Consider the following 25,196-nt stretch of genomic DNA (forward strand, 5'->3'; position numbering starts at 1 on the left):
ATAAGAGAGCTAGCCTCTCCAATAGACTGGCGAAAATGTATCCCTTGAAGGAAGCCAAAGTGAGACCCCTAATGAACGCCCCCGTCGTTGACTCTTCATTGATGCGCCTGGCCCGTCATGTAACTTTACCGATCGAGGATGTGGTCTCTTTCCGGGATGTTTTGGATCGAAAAATGGATCTGGAGTTAAAAAAAAGCCTATTCCAGGGCTGGAGGGGCATGTAGACCAGCGATTACTGCAGTGGCCAGGGCCATCTCAGGATGGGCATCCAGAGTGGAGAAGGACCTCAGAGACGGCATCGAGATGGAGAAAATAATATCTTCTCTGCAGGAGATCAGACTCGCAGGGGATTTCGTGGCAGAGGCCTCGTTAGATGTTGTTAGATCTTCTGCAAGGTCAATGCTGGCCTCGGTGACGGCAAGACGAGCTCTATGGCTCAAGCCCATGGGTAGCGGACGCAGCCTCAAAAACTAATTGGTGTCGGATTCCATACAATGGAGATAACCTGTTTGGTGCCAAACTAGATTCAGCCATCTCCAAAGTTTCCGGAAGAAAGTCTGGTTTGATCCCCTCTGACAGAAGACCTAGGTCACAGAGGTCCAGCCTTCAAGTGTAATTTGCCAGACAAGTACCGGGAATCCAGATCCTACCGTCCTGGTAGGGACTTTAGAAGGGAACACAAAACCCTCCTTTCTCACATTACAAAAATCCAAGGCCAACCCGGCTGGGGATCAGCCAAAATCGTTTTGAAGATCCGCCTGCCCACCCGGCCCAGGTGGGCGCCAGGCTTAAAAGCTTTTCCAAAATTTGGGCAAGACACATAAGACTCATGGACACTTTCCACAATAAAATTTGGTCACAAATGGAAGTTCATGAACGGTCTTCCACCAAGCTACTTCCGTGCAACCAGACTTCCGTCTTCTTTGTCCAAGAGGAGTCTGCTAGTAAAATATATAACGGAACTGAGACAAAAGGGTGCAGTCCTAGAAGTACCATCACACCAAAAAGGGAGAGGGTTCTATTCTTCTTCCTCTTCTTCCTCTTCTTCCTCTTCTTCCTCTTCTTCCTCTTCTTCCTCTTCTTCCTCTTCTTCCTCTTCTTCCTCTTCCTCAAGAGACTCAACAGAGGCATCCAAGTGGAGTCCATCAAAATGGAGAGTTTACAGTCTATTCTCCTAGCAATAAACCTAAACGACTGGATGCTTTATATAGATTTGATGGACGCCTATCTTCACGTGCCAGTTCACCCGTTTTTCAAAAATTCCTACGCTTCGCCATAAATCAATACCACTTCCAATTTCAGTGTCGTCCTTTCGGCATCTCCTCCGCTCCCAGGACGTTTACCAAAATTCTGCTGCCACTAGTAGCTTTCCTCAGGGAGAAAGGGTTACGAGTCCACCACTATCTGGACGACATCCTGCTGTTCTGAGCCTATCTGAAAATCGAACCTCCCAGGAAGCCGTTTTTTCTGTCATGGGATTTATCAGTAGTTCTTCATGCCCTGTCTTCACCTCCATTTATTCCATCTGAAAAAATCTCTATGGGACCTGACCTTAAAACTGACTTTCCTGATTGCAATTACATCAGCAAGAAGAGTATTGGAAAAACAAGCATTAATGATCTCGGAGCCTTATTTAGTCCTTTTTCCTGACAAAGTGGTTCTAAGACCCTCGGAGCGGTTTATACCCAAAGTAGCCACTCCATTCCACTACAACCAGGATATCATTCTTCCATCCTTCCGTAACGATCAGGGGGATCCGCACCCTCTGGATGTGAGGTCAACCATCATCAATTATCTATCCGCTACTACCTCATTCAGAAAGACTGATTCTCTCTTGGTCATCCCTCACGGCTCCAAGCGGGGTCAAGCAGCCTCTTCACGCACCATCGCATCCTGGCTGGTTAGGATCATTAAGAAAGCATATTCCTCCCAGCAACTGACAATTCCTGAAGGCATCAGGGCTCATTCTACAAGGGCAGTGGCTACCTCCTGGGCAGCATATTGTAGAGTATCTCCTGAGACGATATGCAGAGCAGCATCTTGGTCCTCCAGGCATGCCTTTATTTCCCATTACAAAGTGGATTCAGCTTATTTGTCCATGACTGACTTCGGCAGATCTATCATTGGAGCAAATTCTTCTGGGTTATAAGGAATTAAAGTTTATTTTTTACTTGCACCCACCCGACTGGCGAGTTATTTCCCAGTGTGTGCTGCCATGAAGGCGTCAGGATAACAGAAAATTGTATACTCGCCTTCCGTAATTTTCCTTTCTTGACGCATCTTCATGGCAGCACACGATTCCCTCCCTGACTCTTTGTGATGATATATACAGAGAATGCAGTGGGGGGTCTCCCCTTCAAATTTATTGCTAATCCAATCCTGTCAGGTTGTGGGGCCGGAGTCACAACCCAGTGTGTGCTGCCATGAAGGAAAAGAAAATTACAGAAGGTGAGTATACAATTTTCCGTTATTTTTTCTTTGGCAGATTGAGCAGCCTAGCTGACAGTAATTGCTTAATCATTGAGGCCAGTTTAACAGGTGTTCTAGGTGTCCTGCTCATCAGGCCCAGAATTCTGGCAGCTTTATGCTTGCAATAATTGCTTGTGAGTTCCTTTTGTAGAACTTCCACTGGGTCCTCATGCAGGGGCTGCTTTATAACCTAAGCCAAACGCACAACTGCTGAGATGCCTACGGCGATTTATACCTGTATAGGAGACCAACTGGGAAAACCAGGTGCTGTGTACATTGTTGCTAAACACATACAGCTAAAAGCGTGAGTGCAGGAACGCACATCAGCGGAGGATTCACTTCCTTTCACCATGCAGAAACTCCTGGCTAGTCTTGCTTTTGTGGTGGAACAGCTATTTGAGGATGTTTTGGATAATTCTTCCAAAGGAAATTCTAGTGGGAAAAGTACCCCCCCCCCCCCCCCTAAATATATTTAAAAAAACAAAACAAAAAACAAACTTATTTTTTTATTTTATTTTTTCTTCTGCCATTTGTAAATGGAAAAGATTAATGCTATGATGTCTCTCCATAGTGGGACTAAACATATCAGATTCCCATCTAGTCCTCAGGACCCTTTTGTTGAGATGCAGGAGATCAGGTAGATCTTCCCAAATATTGGAAGATGTATCCTCTTCGGAGGATTCTAATATGGAAGGGGTAGCAAGGAGGGGAGTTGCATATCTGTGTCAAATTTTCCCGTTCACCAGAAATGTCTGCGTTTTGAAATATAAAATTATCTTTTCAGTTGTGGCCCTGCCATTTGGCTTAGCCACAGCACCATGAGTGTTCTGAAAGATTCTGGCACCTCCTTTAGCCAGATTAAAGGCTCAAGGCATAGCGGTCCTAGCCTATTTAGAAGATCTACTTTTAATAGATCATTCAGTCTCAGGTCTAAAACCAGAGTCTGATCTCAGTCGTAACTATCTGAAATCTCTAGGTTGGATACTCAACCTAGGAAGATTCTCCTGAAAACCATTAAGGAGATTACAGTACTGGGGGGGGGGGGGGGGGTTATAGATACCATACAGAAGAAGGTATTCTTACCCCAGACAAGAATCCTTTCCATTGTAGGACTAATTCAACTGGTCAAAACAAAGGAAAATTCCTTCATTCGGCTGTGCAGGGGATTTTTAGTGGAAATGGTGGCCTCCTTAAAGGCCGTCCCTTGCGTGCAGTTTTACTCAAGAACTGCTTCAAGGCACCATCCTGTCAGTCTGGAATAGAAAAAAGATTCAGGCCTTGTGTAGTTAGCAAGGTTGAATAAAAACACCAGTCCATCCAGTTCAACCTCAGTGTGAGTCTACAATTGTCCCTATCCCTGTACATTGCACGCTCACATCGGTCCCTACCCTCAAGCAGCCCTGGAAGAAGATTCTGCCTAGGGGTCCAGGTTAGAGGACCTTTCCTATCAACTTTTTTGGACGTTTCGGGCAGTACGTTTGGCCATAGAATCTGGGGTGGTCAGACTACAGGACTGTCCTGTCCTGTCTGGATTTAGTCCTACAAGGCCACGGTGGTGTCGCCTACATTTCCGGGAGAAAGATCGCTTCACCCCGGCATCTTCCTAGTGATGTGTCAGAGATGGGGTATTCCGGCCATGGACCTATTCGCTTCCAGATTCATCAACAAAGTTGACAACATTGTGTTGAGAACAAGGGGTTCACTAGCAGGCGGAACAGACTCATTAGTCTTCCCATGGGATCAGTTTTCACTGATCTATGCATTTCCAGTTCTGCTGCGTCCGCCCCTTCTCCGCCTGATTAAGCCGGAACAAGGTAATTCTGGCGGGTCCCAGAAGATCTTGATTTACCGAGATCATAAAGATGTCAGTAGGAGTCCTTCATTATAGCCAGACCTTCTCGCACAGGGTCCGGTATTTCATCCTACCTTATGGACAAAAAATTTAACAGGTTTGACTGTTGAATCCCGCTCTATAAAAGATCGTGGGTGATCTCCTTCGGTAGTGTCTACTTTGATTAATGCTAGGAAGCCGGTTTCCAGAATCATTTACTATAGTCTGGAAGGCATGCGTTTCTTGGTGTGGATCCAGGGGTTGGCATCCCAGGAAGTTTGTCAAAGGCAGGATCCCTGATTTCCTGCATATGGGAACTGAAATGAAGCTGGCCTTGACTTCTATCAAAAGCCAGATCCCGGCCTTGTGTTTTCAATGGCCTCTTGCTTCCCAATCTTGGGGCGTAGCTTATTCAGGGGGGTAACATGGATTATTCCTCCTATCATAGCACCTCTAAATCCTTGATTTTAATTTTGGTCTTATCGGCTTTGCTGAATCAGCTGCTTGAACCTTTACGAGAAATTTTCTTGGTTCTTTTGACAAGAAAGAAACTTTTTGGTTGCCATTTCTTCTGCTAGAAGAGTATCGGAACTAGCGGCTCTGTCTTGGAAGAGCCATTTTTCATCATGCATAAGGATGAGGTGGTTTTTATGTCCTCATCCTGAATTCCTACCGAAAGTGTTTAACAGGTTTTAATTTAAACCAAGATATTCTTCCTCCTTTCTTCCCAGAGCCTTACTCTAGGGCAGAGAAGGCACTACATTCTCTTGATGTAGTAAGCGATCAGTCTATTTAAAGGCGACCGCTCAGCAAAACACAGGTTTTGTTTGTACTGCCAGAGAGACCAAAATGTGGACAGGCAGTGTCAAAATCCACTATTTTCCAAAGGGAATCGTCAAGTGATTAAGCTGAAGTTTAAAGAAGAAAATTCTTCCTTCTCATGTTAGAGCACACTCATCCAGGGCGATTAGTGCCTCTTGGGGGGGGGGGGGGGGGGGGTGCATCATCCGGCCTCTATGGCTCAGATCTGTAAGGCCACGACTTGGTCTTCAGTTCATACATTTATCAGATTTTATCAAATCAATATTAAAGGTCATGAGGATATTGCCTTTTGGGCGCAGTATGAGCCCTCTGGCCTCCTGTTTTTGTCCCCCCCCCCCCCCCCCTTTCAGTTGCTATTGCTATTGGACATCCCACCTACTAACTCCTATGGCTGTGTCCCCTTATGTAAGAAAAGAAAACAGGATTTTTATAACAGCCTACCGGTAAAATCCCAATTCTTTGATGTAAATCAGGGGACACAGAGGTCCCTACCTTCTTTAGTATACACTTGTATTGCTTGATAAACGAGGAGGAGAGGTAGGATTGCACTATGGATTATTAGTGTGTATTTAGTTAGGAGTAAGAGCTGTCTCTACCATATATTTCCAGCCAGAATGGATAGAATAGAGTAACGAAAAGAGTGTAGGTAGACGTGGCGCTATACCTCAATTGGTGCAGAAAAATAAGTGCAAAAGCTAAGAGCCTCTCTGTGTTTGCCTAAATATATCTACTCGTATTGAGCTTAAAAGGAGGAATGGTTCTGTAGTGTTGGACCCACTGATGTTTATTTGGGGGTTACTCCAAAAATCTTTATGGGTGGTAATCTAAAGGCCCAACTGTATTAGAATTTGTGCAGTGCCTTAACCTCCCTGGCGGTGATCCTCAGACTCGGGATCGCACCGCTGGATACAGGGAGAGGTTATTTGCCTTGTCCCCTGGATCCAGCGATGTCCTCCGTGCTGTGTGATCGAGCTGTCCTCCGCTCGATTCACACAGTGCCCGAATGCCGGCGAGCCCCGTTCCCTGCGATGTTACGATGCACGGGAGCGGCGATCGGCGCCAAATTGAAAAGTAGACACAAAGCACACAGTACTGTAATCTTACAGATTACAGTACTGTATAAAAGAATTACACACCCCCTTTGTCCCTAGTGGTCTGTCCAGTGCCCTGCATGCACTTTTATATTATAAATACAATTTTTTTTTTCTGCCTGGAATTTGGAGATTGCCCATAGCAACCAAAAACTGTCCCTTTTATGTCAAAAGTGTTTTGAGACCAACTAGAAAACAGTGATAATTATAAACACTTGCAGAATTGAGTGATGGCGATTTGTGGGGAAATTCGTCATCAAACACTAAATCTAATGACAGCGACAATTCTGCAAATTAGCAAATTTCAGTGTTTTTGGATTTGATTACATTGAATAATTTTTATTATATTATAAACTTTATCATACCTGGGATGTCTGCTAGACTGGTTTGAACAGATTTAAGAGTTATTCTTAAGAATTACAGGACTACAATATAAAACGCCAAATTTCCATGCAAAATAATTGTACCGCTGTCAGCACCTAAAACCTGAATGAATCCTACCGCCAGGGAGGTTGGAGTTATTACCAAAGGAATAATATAAAAATATAAGATATTAAGGATTCAAATATAAAATGTGCAAAAAATGTGGAGTAAAGTGAATCATTGAGTGAATTAATATTTGAATATAGTGTTAAATAATTGGATGGATAAAATAAAGTGAAACAAATTTATTTACAACCACTTTAGTGTTAGACCCTCTGTCTAGTGTTGGACCCTCTGTCCAATTTTAGAAATTCAAGAAAATTTAAGTATTGGTCCGAAAATATCTCTCTCCGTATATATGGGGAGATGGAGATAGAGGTTTTTTTTTTTTTTTTTTTTTTTTTTTTTTTAAACCAGGGTGCAACAATAATATAAATACAGTGTAGGCCCCTGTTTCGCTTTGTGGTGTCTTTCTGGGTACTTTGTTTTTCTCAGCGTAAGTAAATTATTCAGATGTTGGATGAGAGAGATATCCATAGTGTAATATGTTTAAAACATCCAGTTTATTAAGTTAAAAAACTACTCACAATCTTTCATCTTTATAAATCGCAAATAGCATGCCACCGATCACGGCAGTCTTAGGAGAGCGAGTGTGTACGTCCTATGGCCACACCCTATGGGTTTCGTCATCAGACATCATCCGGAGCGGCCATATTGGTGCACCTATCACCTTTTATATAGGGTGCAGTACGGACAGGTGGGAGGTGCACCAATATGGCCGCTCCGGATGATGTCTGACGAAATGCGTAGTGTGGCCATAGGACATACACACTTTCCCCTTGTATTGCTTGGCTACAAAACTGAGGACTCCCAGTAATGGGAGGGGTTATATAGGGGAGTACACGCCTTAGGGGCATGCCAGTGTCCATCGCCCGTCGATCCAATATAACCCACATAGTAACTACTATGGCTCTGTGTCCCCTGATGTACATATAAAAAAAAAGGATTTTACAGGTAAGCGGTTATAAAAATCCTATGTTTGTTTGTGTTGCCTGACAGTCCTAAAAGAGGACAGGCAGCATCGGAATCTAAGATTTCTTGGTGGATTCATCAAGCGATTGTTCAAGCTTTTGGCTTAAATAATTCCTCCTTTCATTTTTAAGGCATTACCCCAGGGCTGTTGGTGCTTCTTGGGCAGTGCATCACCAAGCCTCCATGGTGCAGATCTGCAAGGCCGCAACTTGGACTTCAATCCATACATTTACCAGATTCTATCAAGTAGATGTTAAATATAAAGAGGATATCGCCTTTGGGCGCAGTGTGATGCAGTATGAGTCCTCTAGTCTCTTGGTGCCCTACTATTGTCTCCCTCCCTTAAGTTGGCATTGCTATGGGACATCCCACATAGTAACTACTATGACTCTGTGCCACCTGATGTATGAAAACAGGATTTTTAAAAATAGCTTACCTGTAAAATACTTTTCTTTGAAGCACATTATGGGACACAGAGGTCCCTCCCTTCTTGGTATACACGTATATTGCTTTGCTACAAACCCAAGGAGCTCCCACCAGTGGGAGGGGTGATATAGGGAGTGCACTTTTAATTCAGGGCATGCCAGTGTCCATCACCTGAAAGTGGTCTATAACCCATATAGTAACTACTATGGCTCTGTGTAGGGGATGTACTTCAAATAAACAGTTTTTAAAAATCAATTTTTTTTGTTTTAAAAAAGTTAGCCAATTTGTTTAAATGCTAATAGCCATACAATGAAACCTAATCTGTGTTTTTACCAGTTCCAGTGCTTACCAGTATCTGACTTTTAAGAAAATCAGTGTAGGTGCTATTTTGGTTCGTCTTTTGCCAATTTTCTTTGTCTGGTTGTAGTGGTTTTAATGGAAAATGGAGACGTGTACACTTTTGGATATGGTCAACACGGGCAGCTGGGGCATGGTGATGTGAGTTGTAGGTAAGCATGACCAAGGTTGGTGTTTTTTTTTTTTTTTTTTGTTTTTTTTGTTTGTTTTTTCATAAAGTGACATAATTTTGATATTTCAGAACCATGCAATTTGGTCATGTGAATGGCACTTCAGTAGCTGGAGGAAGGATACAGGTTGTTGCTATTTGTGCTGAACTCTGCTCCTGTCAGATATAGATTTTTGTAGTCCGATCATGTTGGATATTTAGTATAAACCTTCCCCTTTATGCAGATATTGCCGGTTCCTATGGGGACACTCGTGCATGCTCGATACCGGGCTGTTTGTCTATTCATACACACAGCCCTGCTCGACCCCACTTTCTGCTCAAAGGTTTTGACTAACAGCAATAGGAGCCAATGGCTCTGCTTCTCTTGGTCAAGCCTGCGATAAAGCGGATCTGCTGCAGATGTGCATAGTTCGGGACTGAGATCAGGGTGAGGTCAGTATTTAGGGTGTGCTGGGGGGGGCGCGCTGCATGTAAAATGTTTTACCTTAATGCAGAAAATGCATTCATGTAAAAAGTACCCTTACAACCACTTTAAAAGTCAGCACCAGGCGGTGCCTACGCAAACTTTTTTATTCTTTCTGAGAAACTTAGGCGCCACTCTTGGTGCCTTATTTACCCAGAATCGGAAAGGGCGCATGCTGTTACCATTAAAGCCCAACCTCCCCACCCTTGCTACTGTGGCTGAAAGGGTGTTTAGAGAGGCCGCCACTTGGTACACGGGTGCATGGTGCCATGTTCACCTGTTACATGCAGTGATGGCAGCTCAGGCAAGATAAAACACTGGGGCTAAATGCTCTTACCTGTGAAGATGTAGCCTTTCTTTTTAGGCCTAATGCACACTGGATGGTTTTTACAAATGCCAATTGCGTTTTTGTTGTAGAATGGCCCATTAAAAATTTGCATTTTGCTACACATTTTGATGCATTTTAATTGCGTTCTAGTGTTTTTACAGCTGAAAAACTCCTGATGCAGTAGTTCAGGGGTTTAATTTTTATTTTTTTGTTTTTTTTTTCTAGTCCAGAAAACGCCCCTTCCAAAAAAAGATTGTGCACACACAGGATAAAACGCTGGGCAGTTTACTGGCTTTAGAAATGCCTGACTCCCAAACCGCAGCTGTACAAATGCCCAGTGTGCATGGGCCTTAGCTTTAAAGTGATTCTTCTAAAGCCTTTAAAATGTTATCTTAATGCAAGGAATGTTTGACATAATCCCCCCTCTTGGTAGGAAGGCTTTATCCTACTTTCACTTTAGCAGAGATGTGTGAAGATCACCACACTTTCAACCAAGATTCACACATTTTGCCAAATGACGTCAATTGGAAAATGTGTGAATCTGAAATGAAACTTGAGTGCATGAGCCCATAGTCTTGTGGTATAACAATATCTTTTGACAGTTGACAGGGTTGAGGATGCATAACCTGTTCTGTATAATTCATTGTATATATATTTTATGATTCCCATATTGTAAGCGGAGACTGACAATTTTTTCTGCACTGGTAGAAGTATTGAAAATCACTTGTAATGCATGAAACTGATACCGTCTGCAACTTGCTCACATTAAATACAGCAAGACAACTTGCTTGTGAATTTGTTCTCTGATTCAGAGTGTTTGTCACACCATTTGTAAGTAAAGTGATTTGTCCTTTACGTAGGGGCTGTCCAACACTAGTACAAGCATTGCCAGGCCCAAGTACACAGGTCACGGCTGGAAGCAATCACACTGCTGTTCTCTTAATGGATGGACAAGTATTCACCTTTGGAAGCTTCTCTGTAAGTGTTTTTTTTTTTTTTTTTTAATATGCTAATATTGGTGAAGAAATCTCTATTTCCTGATCAAAGATTATAATTGAAATCCTAATAGAAGCGCTCTCTCTTAAATCGATTATAAAACGATACCAATCATGAAGAAAAAACTTTTCCAATGTATGCACATGATTCATAAGTGAATAATCAAAGAGCGTTCCATGTCATATACTTATCATAGAATATGTAAATCAATACCCATAATAAAGAGGCAAAACCATAATTTTCAATAAGGTTACTGTAAATACAAAAATGAATATAATATTTAAAGTTCATATTAAATATGAATATAGTCAATTATGTAACATCCACAGTGTCTTAAGTGCTGGGTGCTTTCCCCCTCTTAGTTGCATGAATTTAATGTGACTACTAAACTAACGACCATACACAGCATAGCGTAAATGTTTTGATTTAATTGAAGTCTAAACAATAGGATTGCACTCACATTTAAAAACAGAAATGGCAGCCTAACAGATGGGGGTTGGTGTGCTTTTACCTGGTTTTGACAGGTACCTTATGCCACGTTTGGGGAAGATCGCCTAGGCAATCTTCGAGTATGTCCGGCTCCTCTAACCCCCCACTCTCCTTCCCCCCCCCCTGCCTTTTGGGACAGACGTAGGTCTCAGAAGATGGCGGACCCAAACTGAAGGTGCTGGTGCCTGCACCGAAAGCTGATTGCTGGATTCCTTAACCGGCTAGTGTCCTTGTATTAAAAGTTAGCAGCTTATTTGTAGCGGCTGACTTTTTTGGGGGGGGGGGGTGGGGGAGACTAGCACCTCTTTAATGACAAGTATGTATGTTACTACAAGGTCCCCTTTATGTTAACATAAAGGTGGAAACGCCAGTCCCAAGCTTCATATACACTAAATCTAACATCGTTTGGATGCTGTTGCATTTCAGTTTGTTCTGATTTTATGATTTGCTACAATATTGTATTTATTTTTTATTTGTTTTTTTACAGAAAGGACAGCTAGGAAGACCTATTGTAGACATGCCTTATTGGAATGCAAAGCCGGCCCCAATGCCTAACATTGGCTCAAAGTATGGAAGGAAAGCAACATGGGTTGGAGCAAGTGGAGACCAGACTTTCCTGCGGATTGATGAAGCACTTATTAACTCACATGTTTTGGCCACATCAGAGATCTTTGCAAGTCGTCACATAATAGGTAAGCAAAATAATATTGTGCTGGTTTTAGTGAATTCGGTCTAGTTGGATAACACATCCTGTCAAATGTTATGTTTTTTGGTAAAATATGGTATATCTACTCATTCAAGCTGTATGTTTTGTTGTATAATCATATTATGTTTGTGTCCTGAACATTGGCTGGTGGTGCACCTGCTCTTGAGCCATTTTCCAGTGAGCATTGTATGTGAGGCTATGTCTTAGAGGGAATAAGCTCTGAAACCTGTGCCCAAAAAAGGCAGGCAGTAGGTAAAAGTACCAGTCCACCAGCATTGCATGCGGTCCCCCTGCAGCTGATCGTTATCCCATTACTGACTTGTGCATTGCTCCGTATGTCTGTGTGTAGGAAGCCATCTTGGCAGAGACAGGGTTTTGCTTTTTCCTGGAAGAGCAGTAAGCTGCATCGTAGCGACCTCACCAAATCATCACTAAGCTAGTCAGAGGCAATAGTGCCTTAGGTCACACAGGAGTGCCTAGGCACCTTAACATACCAGGAGGTGCATTGTTATATGAAGGAGTTTAGGACAAAATATATTCCACATGGTGCAGCAAAGTTAACATTTATAGAATTAGAACATTAGTAATCTTCATGTCCTCAGCTGATGTAGTTACAGGCATCATTCAAAAATTGTCTTTTAGAGCCGGTCTTTTTGTCTTTTGTGCACCATAAGAATGATCATAGCGGCTGTTGTGCTTCTACCGACTCACCGCTACGATCGCTGAGTTGGACGCGAGCCGCTGGTTCCGGATGTTCATCATAGAGATTTCTGAGTCTGATTGTTGGAGATCGGGCGCAATGTTATGACATCACGCCCAGCCTCTGTATTCAAGCAAAGGAAGCTGGGAAGCCAGGATCTTCCTCCCCCCCCAGCCTAGAGGTGAGATGCGGGGTCTTATTGATGTCATATCTCACTTTAAAGAGGACCTGTCATGCCATATGCCTATTACAAGGGATGTTTACATTCCTTGTAATAGCAACAAAAGTGATCAAAAAAATTTATTGGGGGGAAAAAGTGTCAAGCTAAAAAAAAATTAACAATAACATTTTTTTTTTTTTTTTTTTTTTTAAAGCGCCCCTGTCCATTTGAGCTCGCACACAGAAGCGAACACATACGCAAGTCCCGCCCACATATGAAAACTGTGTTCAAACCACACATGTCAGGTATCACTGCGAGCGTTAGAGCGAGAGCAGTAATGTTGGTCCTAGACCTCCTCTAACTCAAAACATGTAACCAGTAAAAAAAGCGTCGCCTATGGGGATTTTTAAGTAACAACGTTTGGCACCATTCCACGAGTGTGTGCAATTTTGAAGCATGACATGTTGGGTATCTATTTACTCAGTCTAACTTCATCTTTCACATTATGTAAAAACATTGTTAAGTTTACAGTTTATTTTTAAACACAACTTTTTTTTTCCCCCCAAAAAAAAGTTTCTGGGTTCTATGTAATTTTCTAGCAAAAAATGATTATTTGTACATGTAGGAGAGACATGTCAAAATTGGCCTGGTAGGCAAGTGGTTAATACTCTTTATGCTACATCTCACTTATGTGGATTAGTGGTTGGCACTTCTTGCAGCGCTAGGGTTCATTTGAAATCTGACAAGGACACTGTCTTAATGGAGTTTACATGTTCACCCTGTTTGTGGGTTTCCTCCCATACTCCAAAGACATGCTGGCTCAGTTTAGTACGTCCAAGATGGCTGCTTTATCTCCTAAGCACTATGAAAATACAAATGGGGGGGATGGCCATGAAATGACCAATCTAGCGAACAAAAAAGATTAACTTTAGGAAACCTGACTAATTTAAAGGTTGTGTTGTACTGGATCTTTTATCTGTATTCTGTTCGAAGATGCTACATTCTGTACATCAGTTTACATGTAATCTGAACTTGTACCGTGTGCCCAGTCCACTGACAGAACAAGTGAGCCACTAATGGCTGAAAGTGGGGGACAAGGATTCTGGGAAGGTCTTTTGACCAAGGACTGTTGTCATGATGCAGTGGAGAGCAGTTTCATTTTAGTATTTTTACAAAGTAACATTTATACAAATTAAAAGGGGAAGTTGATACCTTAAATTCTAGGCTAAATCCAGTCCTAAAAATACCCCCCCCCCCCCCCTCAACACCTATGCTGACTATCCTGTGGATGAAAAATGGATATGCTTTTTTCCATTTTAAGCCTATTCCAGTCTGGTTGCCTGATCCCTTGTGTCAGCCAGTGGTGCCTGCAGGGGAGAGGAATGAGTGCTCAACGGCTGGTAATGCCAGGGAGTGTTGAAGTTGCCTATAGGCTCCCATAGCTCACCTGTTGGCCCCTCTCCCCTGCAGCCACTGCTGATTGACACAAAGCTGAATTGGGTGTCTAGATTGGAGCCGTCTGAAAATAAGTATAATTCAGACCTTTTACTGAGCAAATGGAAGACAGCAGACTGTCAATGCCTTCTTTGGCGATGATGGACAAGAAAAGAGGTAAGTTTTCAGATCTTTCTTACACTAGTTAGTCGTCACACTGTAGGTGTTTGGAGGGGAGAGGGAGCATTTTTAATACTAGTTGGGTTCAGCCTAATTCTACTTTAAAATGGCTTCTTCAGCAGCTGCACAAAGTCTTACTTTTTTCCTAAATAAAAATTAGACTTCTGTTTCCACAGGGCTGACCATAACAAATATCTGTTTAGAGTTGAATGCACAGTTTTAGTTTAGGGCCAAAAAGAAAAAGCTAATTTTGGCAATAAAATAAGCTTCCTTTCATTTCTGCAGGTCTGGTGCCAGCATCTATGACCGAACCTCCTCCATTTAAATGTCTTCTCATCAATAAAGTGGATGGAAGCTGTGCTACATTCAATGATTCTGAACAAGAGGATCTGCAAGGGTTTGGAGTTTGTTTGGATCCAGTCCATGATGTTATTTGGAGGTTAGTTATGAAAGTACAGTTCTTGGACCATTTAGTCTGCAGGCTTGTGTTGGTGTAATGTGCTTTTCTTTCTGTGCTTGTAGCATTCCTAATTTTTACTTAATCATGTAGTGCTCTTATTGTGGTACTCACACTGATGCATTTCAGTAGTTATTTTGGAATGGTATCTTTTTTTTTTTTTTTGTGGTTGTAAACCCTTTACAACCACTTTAAACTACAGGCAAGCCTATAATTAGGCGATCTCCCTTCCTGTGCCTTCAGGAGCCCAGGCACTGAAGGAAGCAGACTACGAGGGACCCCCTAGCAACAGACCTTTAGACCCCTTTCACACTGGGGAGTTTTTCAGGCATTTTTGATGCACTTTAGCGTTAAAAAATATGCCTATAAGAAGCCGCAACTGCAATCCCAATGTAAAAGCCCGAGTGCTTTCACACCGAGATCCCTTTCATACTGGGGCGTTTTTCAGGCGCTTCAGCGTTAAAAAATACGCCTGAAAGAAGCTGCAACTGCAATCCCAATGTAAACGCCCGAGTGCTTTCACACCAAGGCGCTGCGCTGGCAGGGCGTCAAAAAAAGTCCTGCAAGCAGCTTCTTTGCAGCGCTTTTGGAGCGGTGAATAAAGCGCCCCTTCCCATTGAAATCAATGGGAAGCGCCTGTAAAACGCCTGAAAAACGCTATTGGCAGCAGCGTTTTGTGGGCACTTTTAACCCTTTATTTGACCACTAGCAGGGGTTAAAAGCGCCCCAATAACGCTCGAAAAACGCTGGTAAAGCGCTGCTAGTTTAAGCGGCGCTTTACGAGCGTTTTTCGGGCGCTGACATTGTGAAAGGGTTCTTAAAGCACTTGGGCTTTCACATTGGGACTGCAGATGAGGCTTCTTTCAAGCGCTTTACAGGCGCTTTTTTTAACGCTAAAGTGCCTGAAAAACGCCTCAGTGTGAAAGGGGTCTTAGAGGTGAGTAAAAAAAATGGTTTTATTTAAAAAATAAAAAAAAAATCGTTTTTTTGGGGCGGCACACCACTTTAATATAGTGAACTTTGGGGAATTCTTATCAATGCATAAATCTCCCAATAAAATAAATACATTTTTATTTACAAGTATAATTGTATAACTTCACACACAACTGGAATTTCTGGTGGTTTTAATATTTCATACACATTACCCAAAGACTTCAACGCGACAATACAATTTTTTTTCTTTAATATTTGACAAATAACCCTAGGGTAGCCACAATCGACCATTAAAAAGAAAAGGGTGTGACCACCGTGCCTTAAAGTGGTTGTAAAGGGAATATATATATTTTTTTAAATAACATGTTATACTTCCCTCCACTGTGCAGTTCGTTTTGCACAGAGTGGCCCCAAACCTGCTCTTCTGGGGTCCCTCTGCTTTCCCCCGCAAGTACTTATGTTCATGCGAGCTCCCTTGCATGGTGAGAAGTACTTGTGGGCACGCTCCCGTGATATAGCCGCTCACTGTATCACTCGGCCGCAGCGCGTCATTGGATGCAATTAACATTTTCAATCCATCCACTCTAGCCAATCAGAGGCCAAGCTGAGCGGCGAAGAGGATGTTGGAGGTGAGCGTGGGACTTTCGAGGGGTCAGGTAAGTAAAACGGGGGGCTGGGGGGGCCGGCACTGTCAGATGTTTTTTCACCTTAATGCATAGAATGCCTTAAGGTGAAAACATTTTTACCTTTACATCCCCTTTAAATTCAAAAACACTATCTCTTGTCGCTTGGCAAACCATTAATTTAACAGGGCTACCAGATTGGATTGGGCGATACATAGTTTCCCTGGGACCACAATAGCCAAATTTGCAGTACAGGTTGATCTTCATTTCACCCACACATTTCTTCAACATACAAGACCAATAACTTAGGACAATTATTAAATACTTAAACTACCCTTGACAAAGTACTTGGTAAGATTAAAATATAAACCATAAAATACGATTCCTATAATTCTGGGAAGGAAGAATGTTGTCAATATTTATATGGTCGGTATCTCATCACTGTTTAAAGGAAAGGATGTATATTCGATTTGTCCTAACCGCAATGTCTGAGATGGGGAGTGGTCACTTATTACCAAGCTTGTGTTTGTCCAGAGAGTGTCGGTGTGTGGATCTGTGGTCCTCAGTCCCTTGAATCATGTGTCTTTTTTTTTTTTTTTTTTTTTTTTTGTATGGTGCAAATTGTTGGATGGTTACCTCCCTCACTTTGTTTACCATCTCGTGATTGGTTGGTTCCAAATATGTATGTAACTGTTTCTCACCCACCCATCTGTGATCATGGTAAAGGTGTAATCAGAATATGATGTCTAGTGTTATGAAATGTATTTTAATGTTTCATGTTAATATAATATGGCGATCGCTTGCCTTTTTGCCCTGTCATTTGCTGTCCCGTTCTTGTGTACCTTGCTGGCTATAAGAAATTTCTACCTAACCATATATATTGAGATTGACAGATTTATGGAATCAAACATCACCACCTTTTAACGTGAAGACTAATGCCAAATCCTTGTCCAATACATGGATGACTACAGTACACATTGATTCTTAGAAAATGCATTGGAACATTGTAATTTAACATTATGTATCTATATAGATACATAAAATTAAATATCTATATACACACTCATAGTTCTGTTTCAACTTGTGACTGATGTATATTCAACACTGGGTTCTTACTAAGCAGACGATCTCACCGTTTGAAACAATGGGGTTATTTACACTGGCTTTTCTTTAATCAAAGGCTTTGCTATCTTGATCTCAAAACACAAATTTTACCGTTGTCAGTTGGTTTTGTGTAAAGTGGCACCATTGTTCGGATTACGGTTTCAACATAAGGTTTGTATCTTGACGCTCCCCTGCTATGACTCGGCTGAGTGTTTCACGAATTATGAAAATTTTTATGTATCCCGGCCATGACATTTGCCATTCTGAAGCTTCCCTCCTGCATATATCTATATCTATATCTATCTGTGATTCTGTACATGCCAAATAAGCTGCAGAAATCTCCCTCCACCAAGTCTGGCTGAAGCTGCTGCCTGTTCACTTCCTGGATTTAGAGGCACACCTCCAGCTCTGCAGCTCTCATTGGCCCTCTTTTGACTCGCCCTCCTCCCTTCCTGGCAAACAGAGCTGTGCATATCATAAGCCTACACTTTTTACCAGACAAAGTGAGCTGTATAAGGTATTTACTGGCAGAAAAAAGTTTTACTATCCAAAGTTAAAACAACAAGGGCATAAGATTTAACCACTTGCTTACTGGGCACTTAAACACCATTCTGCCCAGACCAATTTTCAGCTTTCGGTGCTCTCACAATTTGAATGACAATTACTCAGTCATGCAACACTGTACCCAAATGAATTTTTTGTCCTTTTTTTCCCACAAATAGAGCTTTCTTTTGGTGGTATTTGATCACCTCTGGGGTTTTTATTTTTTGCGCTATAAATGAAAAAAGACCGAAAATTTAGAAAAAAAACGCATATTTCTTTGTTTCTGTGACAAAATTATGCAAATTATTAATTTTTCTTCATAAATTTTGGTCACAATTTATACTGCTACATATCTTTGGTAAAAATAACCCAAATTAGTGGATATTATTTGGTCTTTGTGAAAGTTAGAGAGTCTACAAGCTGTGGTGCGAATCGCACAAAATTGATCACATCTGATGTACTGGTGGCCTATCTCGCTTCTTGTGACCCGAACAAGTCAGAAAAGTACAAATACCCCCCAAATGACCCCTTTTTGGAAAGTAGACATTCTAAGGTATTTAGTAAGAGGCATGGTGAGCTTTTTGATGTTGTCATTTTTTTCCCACAATTCTTTGCAAAATGAAGATTTTTCATTTTTTTTTATTTTTCTCCACAAAATTGTCATTGTAATAGGTTATTTCTCTCACGTGGCATGTGTATACCACAAATGACACCCCCCAAAAAATTCTGCTACTCCTCCTGAATATTACAATACCACATGTGTGGGACTTTTTCACAGCCTGGCCACATAGAGAGGCCCAACATGCAGGGAGCGCCATCACGTGTTCTAGAAGCATAAATTACACATCTAACTTGTTGACTATTTATTACACTTTTGAAATACCAGGACAATGACACGTGACACTGATGACAGATGGCACTGATACGTGGCAATGATGACACTTATACGTGGCACTGATGACACGTGGCACTGATGACAGATGACACTAATACGTGGCACTGATGACACGTGGCACTAATACGTGGCACTGATGACACGTGGCACTAATACGTGGCACTGATGGCACGTGGCACTAATACGTGGCACTAATACGTGCCACCGGTGACAGATGGCACTAATACGTGGCACCAATGACGCGTGACACTGATGACAGATGGCACTGATAAGTGGCATTGATGACACGTGACACTGATAAGTGGCATTGATGACACGTGACACTGACAACAGATGGCACGTGACACTGACAGGTGGCACTGATGACAAATGGCACTGATACATGGCACTGATGACAGATGGCACTATGTGGCACTGACGACACGTGGCACTGACGACACGTGGCACTGACGACACGTGGCACTGACGACACGTGGCACTGACGGCACGTGGCACTGACGGCACGTGGCACTGACGGCACGTGGCACTGACGGCACGTGGCACTGACGGCACGTGGCACTGACGGCACGTGGCACTGACGGCACGTGGCACTGGGGGCAGGTAGCACTGGGGTGGATGGCACTGGGGGCAGGTAGCACTGGGGTGGATGGCACTGGGGGCAGGTAGCACTGGGGTGGATGGCACTGGGGGCAGGTAGCACTGGGGTGGATGGCACTGGGGGCAGGTGGCACTGGGGGCAGGTGGCACTGGGGGCGGGTGGCACTGGGGGCGGGTGGCACTGGGGGCGGGTGGCACTGGGGGCGGGTGGCACTGGGGCGGGTGGCACTGGGGCGGGTGGCACTGGGGCGGATGGCACTGCTGGGGGCGGATGGCACTGCTGGGGGCGGATGGCACTGCTGGGGGCGGATGGCACTGCTGGGGGCGGATGGCACTGCTGGGGGCGGATGGCACTGCTGGGGGCGGATGGCACTGCTGGGGGTGGATGGCACTGCTGGGGGAGGATGGCACTGCTAGGGGAGGATGGCACTTTATTTTATTTTTTTACTTTTTTTTCTTTCACAGGCAGAACGGCTGCCGCTGCAGCCGTTCATCTCTTCCCCTCTCGCACTGTCTGTGCGAGGAAGGAGAGCGGCGCTGAGAGATGATCTCATATGTAAACATATGAGATCATCTCCCATTGGATACGCCGATCACGCTGTAAACGGCCGCTGTGATTGGCCGTTTACAGCGATCTGTGTTTGCCTGTCCCCGGGGGACACGGCGAACACAGAACTTCCGCGATGCGCGCCCGCGGCGGCGCGCATTGCGGAAGTAAACATCACGCCGTCCAGGGACGGCAACCCGGACGAAGGCGCCTGCTCTACTGCCGTCATTCGGCCATAGGGCGGGCGCGAGGAGGTTAATAGATGAAAAGTTGAAAAAAATGACTGAAGGATCTGCTTTAAGGTACGCTTAATGGAAGCTGTTGTACCAGCTAAGTGAAACATATTCGGTTCTCTGTCTTCTAGATTTCAGGCCAGCACAAGAGAGCTGTGGTGTTATAATGCTGTCATAGCAGACTCAAGGCTACCATCAGCCCCTGACATGCAGTTAAGATGTAGCATACTCAGTCCAGAGTTGGCACTCCCAACAGGCCAGAAAGCTGTCACTACTCGATCACATGCAGCTTTGCATATACTAGGTATGTTTGCATTTTGTTTTTTGTTTCAAAGTAATTATTGGCATTTTGGTACTTCAGACATTGCCAACATGTGTGGGAATCTGTCATTGTGTGAAATATGAGTATTGAGTTCAGGATAGGAACAGGAGTCACAGTGAAACTGAGCAATAGATTCACTCTACTGGGACCAGTATGTGGCTCGGTGTTAAAACTGCCTTCATGCAAAGTATCCCAGCCTGACATGGCTACTTGTGATAGGAATGATTGTTGCTGTGTGGTCTCCAGGTGGTTTTCAGGCCTTAATTTGATGACCATGGACTAACCGAGTGAAAGGACTATAGGAATAGCATAATCTCTTGAGACTAGAAATGTTGGTAAACATAATTTTTCCAAAAATAGTAGCCCAAAATGAAAATGGTACTGCTCGCATATCCCCCAAATCAGTTAGCTGTCAGATCAGCATGTGAATAGACTGGTGCAAAACACAGGATCGGCTTGTCAGACTCTAGTAGATGTCAACAAAATGGTATCTGTCTGCACAAACCACTGACTTCCTGTTGCTTGTAAATAAAGTGAGTAAAAGATTGCTTTAGCTCCACCTGTAGAGAACTCCCTCAGATGCATTTCGCCCCTTTTCAGGGCTTAATTGTAGAGTCTGCTATAATAAAGGGCAAAATGCACCTGAGGAGCTCTCCACAGGTAGAGAACAGGCGCTAAAGCCGTCTTTTAGGCCTTATGTACGCTGCTGCTAAATGGCTGTTTTGGAGCAGTTTGGCATTTCTTTCAACCGCTCCTGAATTCTGTTATTTTATCTATGTAAACATGGTAGTTTACAGTTATTTCTAGGCAGTTGTGTGGAGGCTTTTTTTGGAACGCAAAAAAATGGGTTCAGAAACTGAGTTTAGAGGCATTTCAAGCGCCAAATGCGGTAAATCTTGTTTTGCCGCTTTTCGTTAATGAGCATTTTTCATTTTTGTCTTTTTTGGGGAAAAAACACTTCTAGATGCTAAACGTGGCAAAGTTTACATTTTAAACGTGGGTTACTATCTGTCAAGTTAAATCGTTCAAGAGAGGTTGTAAAAACGTCCCGTGTACATGAAGCCTTAGTCACTTCAGTCATGCAGCAGGGAATCGGTGTCACTGTGCGGATGGTCTCCATTTTGTTGATGCCAAAAATAGTGTACTATAAAAAAAACACTCATTCCTATAATACAAGTGATATTTCTTGCTTAGCTAAAATGCTTATTATTTAGACATGATTTCTGTATTACATTTTTTAATTTCAGGCTGTCTTGACACGCTGGCTACAATGCAGGACCTGAAAATGGGAGTCTCAAGTACTGAAGAGGAAACTCAGTCTGTGTTGAAAGTTTATTCCAAGGAGGATTACAGCGTTGTAAACAGATTTGAGAGTATGATGCTTATGTCTATACTTGCAGAAAGCAAAACGCGCCAAACCCTGGGTCCAGTTTCTGTATAAAATTAATATTTTTGTAATTTTGTTAAGGTCATGGAGGTGGCTGGGGGTATTCGGCACATTCAGTGGAAGCTATTCGTTTCTGTGCTGATACAGACATCCTACTGGGAGGACTGGGTCTCTTCGGTGGAAGAGGGGAGTACACTGCCAAAATTAAGGTGATATTGAAATTAGGTTAGCATGTGCATTTGTGCACCTAGTACATGTTCTTAGAGGCTTGTTTCCTGGAATGATTTCTCAATATGTCCTTTCCTGTAGTTGTTTGAATTGGGATCAGATGGAGGTGATCATGAAACAGACGGAGACCTTCTTGCCGAGACTGATGTTCTTGCTTATGATTGTGCAGCCAGGTGATTACCTTTTTGTTTTCCTTAAAATTGTAAACTTTATTTTATATAAAATGTATTCAAGTTAAAATAACGTTGAGGTTAACTGCTTGCCGACCGGCTCACGCCGATGAACGTCGGCAGAAGGGCGCGTACAGGCAGATTAACGTACCTATACGTTGCCATTCGAGAAGCAGTTTGCGAGCGCGTGCCCGCCGCTACCTCTGTGATTGCGGGTCCCACGGATTTGATGTCCGCAGGGATTACTCAGGATAGTCTCGTGGAGAGGAAGAACGGGGAAATGCTCAAGTAAACAAGCTTTTCCCCTTTTTGCCTAGTGATGCTGATCGCCGCTCCCTGTAATCTGGAGCGGTGATCAATGTCGTGTCTCGCATACCCCCTCCCCCGACAGTTAAAATCACTCCCTAGGACACACTTAACCTCTACAGCGCCACCTAGTGGTTAACCCCTTCACTGTCAGTCACATTTACGCAGTAATGCATTTTTAATTGCACTGATTGCAGTATAAATGTGACTGGTCCCAAAATCGCAATAACTGTCCGATCTGTTTGCAATAATGTCGCAGTCACGATAAAAAATAATTGATCGCCGACGTACTAGTAAAAAAAAATAAAACTAGAAAATACTAATAAAAATGCCATAAAACTATCCCTTATTTTGTAGACGCTATAACTTTTGCGCAAACTAATCAAAGGCCTCTGGCGATATTTTTTCCAAAAATATGTGGAATACGTATCGGCCTAAACTGAGGAAAAGGTTTTTTTATATATTTTTTGGGGGGGATATTTATTATAGCAAAAAAAAGCTTATTATTTTTTCAAAATGTGGCTATTTTTTGTTTGTAGCTCAAAAAAATAAACGCAGAGGTGATCAAATACCACCAAAAAAAGTTCAATTGTCAGTTAAAGCGACGCAGTGCCGCATCACAAAAAGTGCTCTGGTCTTTGGGGGACATTTTGATTTCACTTGCTATTTGTAGCTGTACTTTCAAAATCGCTAAAAAAAAATTCTTGATCCAAGAAGAGCAGAGATGGGGAATGGAGGGTGTGGCCAAATTGTGGGTGGGACTTAAAATAACATGGTTAAAACCCGAGCCTACTCTGGGTCCAGGATTTGTCGACCTGGGATTTGTCGAGCCCTGCCTTAGAGGCTCAGTGAGCCAACTGCCTACCATATTGTAGCACTGCCAACAGTCGCCCCCCGGGTTTAACCATGCCAATGCCATCTTTTTGCAGTGCACTGTCCCAGGCAAACAAGGACATATGACGACTTTGATATAACTGCATTCAAAAGAAATGGCCGTCGGCCTTTATATTGGAAAGATTGTGTTTGTATGTCCTAAAGTGTTTCTTTTGGGTTTAGTGAACCTTTAAACTGCATTGTAAAGGTTATTTCTAAGATGAAAGCTGTCATTTTTAATTGTTGGCTATGTGTTTGCTTGGGTTGAACTCCCTTTCTATTCTTGGGAGGTATCCCACAATGGTAGCTACAAGGTCTGTTTAGGTACCTTTTTCATAGTTTACTGGAAGTTACTTTCCTGTAACCAGCTGCTAATGCTTTATCAGCTCATAGTGTGAAGCTAATTAAGAATGTATGTCAAAGCTAATTGGCAAATTATACTGTTTGACGGTTGATTTTGTTTTGTACCCTAGAGAGAAATATGCAATGATGTTTGACGAGCCTGTACTTCTACAAGCTGGCTGGTGGTATGTGGCATGGGCTCGTGTGTCTGGTCCTAGCAGCGACTGTGGATCCCACGGACAGGCTTCAATAACAACCGATGATGGGTAATGTTTTGCTTCTTCTTTTGATCTTCATTCTCTGCACCAGATCACTACACTGCAAAATATTTAACTTTTATTCTAAAGGTTCTGTATCTGCAGTGACTGTCATAGGTGGATTGAAATCGCAGCCAGGAGTTCTGTGCTGAGGAGTAGGCTATACATGGTTATATAGATATAGAGAGAGAGATTTTTTATTTTTTTTTATTGCATTGCCATCATGCGGATCCAGCAGCTTTAGAACTTTTAGCTCATAAGTATGCGAATCGGGGTGCATGTGTTTTCCAAATCGGTGACTAAAAGGATTGAAGCCAGGCAGATAGTGTTTGCATGTATAGTTAACATTTACAGCCTACATAATAAAGTTCAAAGTTCCACTAAAGCAGGGGTTAATAGCCAGGGGTAGGCATATGCAATGGGGATATGGCACCGGATTGCTGAGGGGAAAACAATCTCGCTACTTGTAGCAAGCTTGTATCTGTGATATGCTATTTTTATATTCATCCTTATTCACTTATCTGTTCTGTTACTAGCTATTTAAAGTAATTAATACTATAGCTATTTGAGTCTGAAGGAACTGTGAGGACAATTTATTGCCAGTGCAAGTCTAATCTTTGGATGAGAGCACAGCCAGAAAACTGACCACGCTGTGCTGCCTAGTGTAGTCAGGTTTTAATGGGAAAGAATGGCTGGCAGGAACGTCAATGATTTCACACAAAGGAAGTAATACAAAGGGAACAGGATCATTTTATATATTAAGTACAAGGTACACACAAGAAATATGAAATGTTGGGTTTACGAATTCTTTAAGCCGTGTTTTGTGCTGACAACACATTTGGGTTTTTTTGTGGACAGATGGATTTTGGCCCTGACTTTCCTTATATTATTTTTTATTTTTTTTACTAAACTATATTCAACCACTCCTACTCGGAGATGTACTCTACAATGTAAAGACTAATCTTTCCGCAATCCGTGATGGGAATTGTGAGGCCTCTCTGAAGAGAACAAAGGAAGTGTACATTGGACAGCTCTGAATTTCTCACATGTGCCTATCAAACCGATAAAACAAAATGCTTCCAGTGGTATATTAAACATGCCAAAGGCAACAAAAGCAAGAAGGTGTTTGGATAGGGTTTACATAACCTTTGTCACCTTTTTAGAGACTCCAGTCTGTCCTATATGCAGGGTATGGTTTTAGAAGCAGAGCTGGAATAATAAAGCAGGTGCTGACTTGTCAGGCCCATTCATCTATTACAGTATCTCACGCTAAATGGTGGAATAGCTTACATTGGGACAGCAT

At 42.7% G+C, this 25,196-nt stretch overlaps 1 protein-coding gene across 16 annotated transcripts in view; it reads left to right on the forward strand.

Annotated features, from left to right (window-relative positions):
• MYCBP2 (MYC binding protein 2) overlaps positions 1-25,196 on the forward strand; it is a 399,577-nt gene that overhangs the window by 172,621 nt on the left and 201,760 nt on the right. For all 16 annotated transcript variants that reach the window (XM_077483080.1, XM_077483077.1, XM_077483078.1 and 13 more), the window contains 9 exons: positions 8,522-8,603; positions 10,272-10,389; positions 11,384-11,588; positions 14,362-14,515; positions 20,140-20,312; positions 21,578-21,703; positions 21,799-21,926; positions 22,027-22,118; positions 23,768-23,902. In XM_077483080.1, coding sequence (XP_077339206.1) covers positions 8,522-8,603; positions 10,272-10,389; positions 11,384-11,588; positions 14,362-14,515; positions 20,140-20,312; positions 21,578-21,703; positions 21,799-21,926; positions 22,027-22,118; positions 23,768-23,902 — 1,213 coding nt within the window. The remainder of the gene's footprint in view (positions 1-8,521; positions 8,604-10,271; positions 10,390-11,383; positions 11,589-14,361; positions 14,516-20,139; positions 20,313-21,577; positions 21,704-21,798; positions 21,927-22,026; positions 22,119-23,767; positions 23,903-25,196) is intronic.

Source organism: Lithobates pipiens, unplaced genomic scaffold, assembly GCF_037356315.1.
Source record: "Lithobates pipiens isolate NorthernLeopardFrog02 unplaced genomic scaffold, aLitPip1_a1.2 Scaffold_16, whole genome shotgun sequence".
Classification (NCBI taxonomy): Eukaryota; Metazoa; Chordata; class Amphibia; order Anura; family Ranidae; genus Lithobates; species Lithobates pipiens.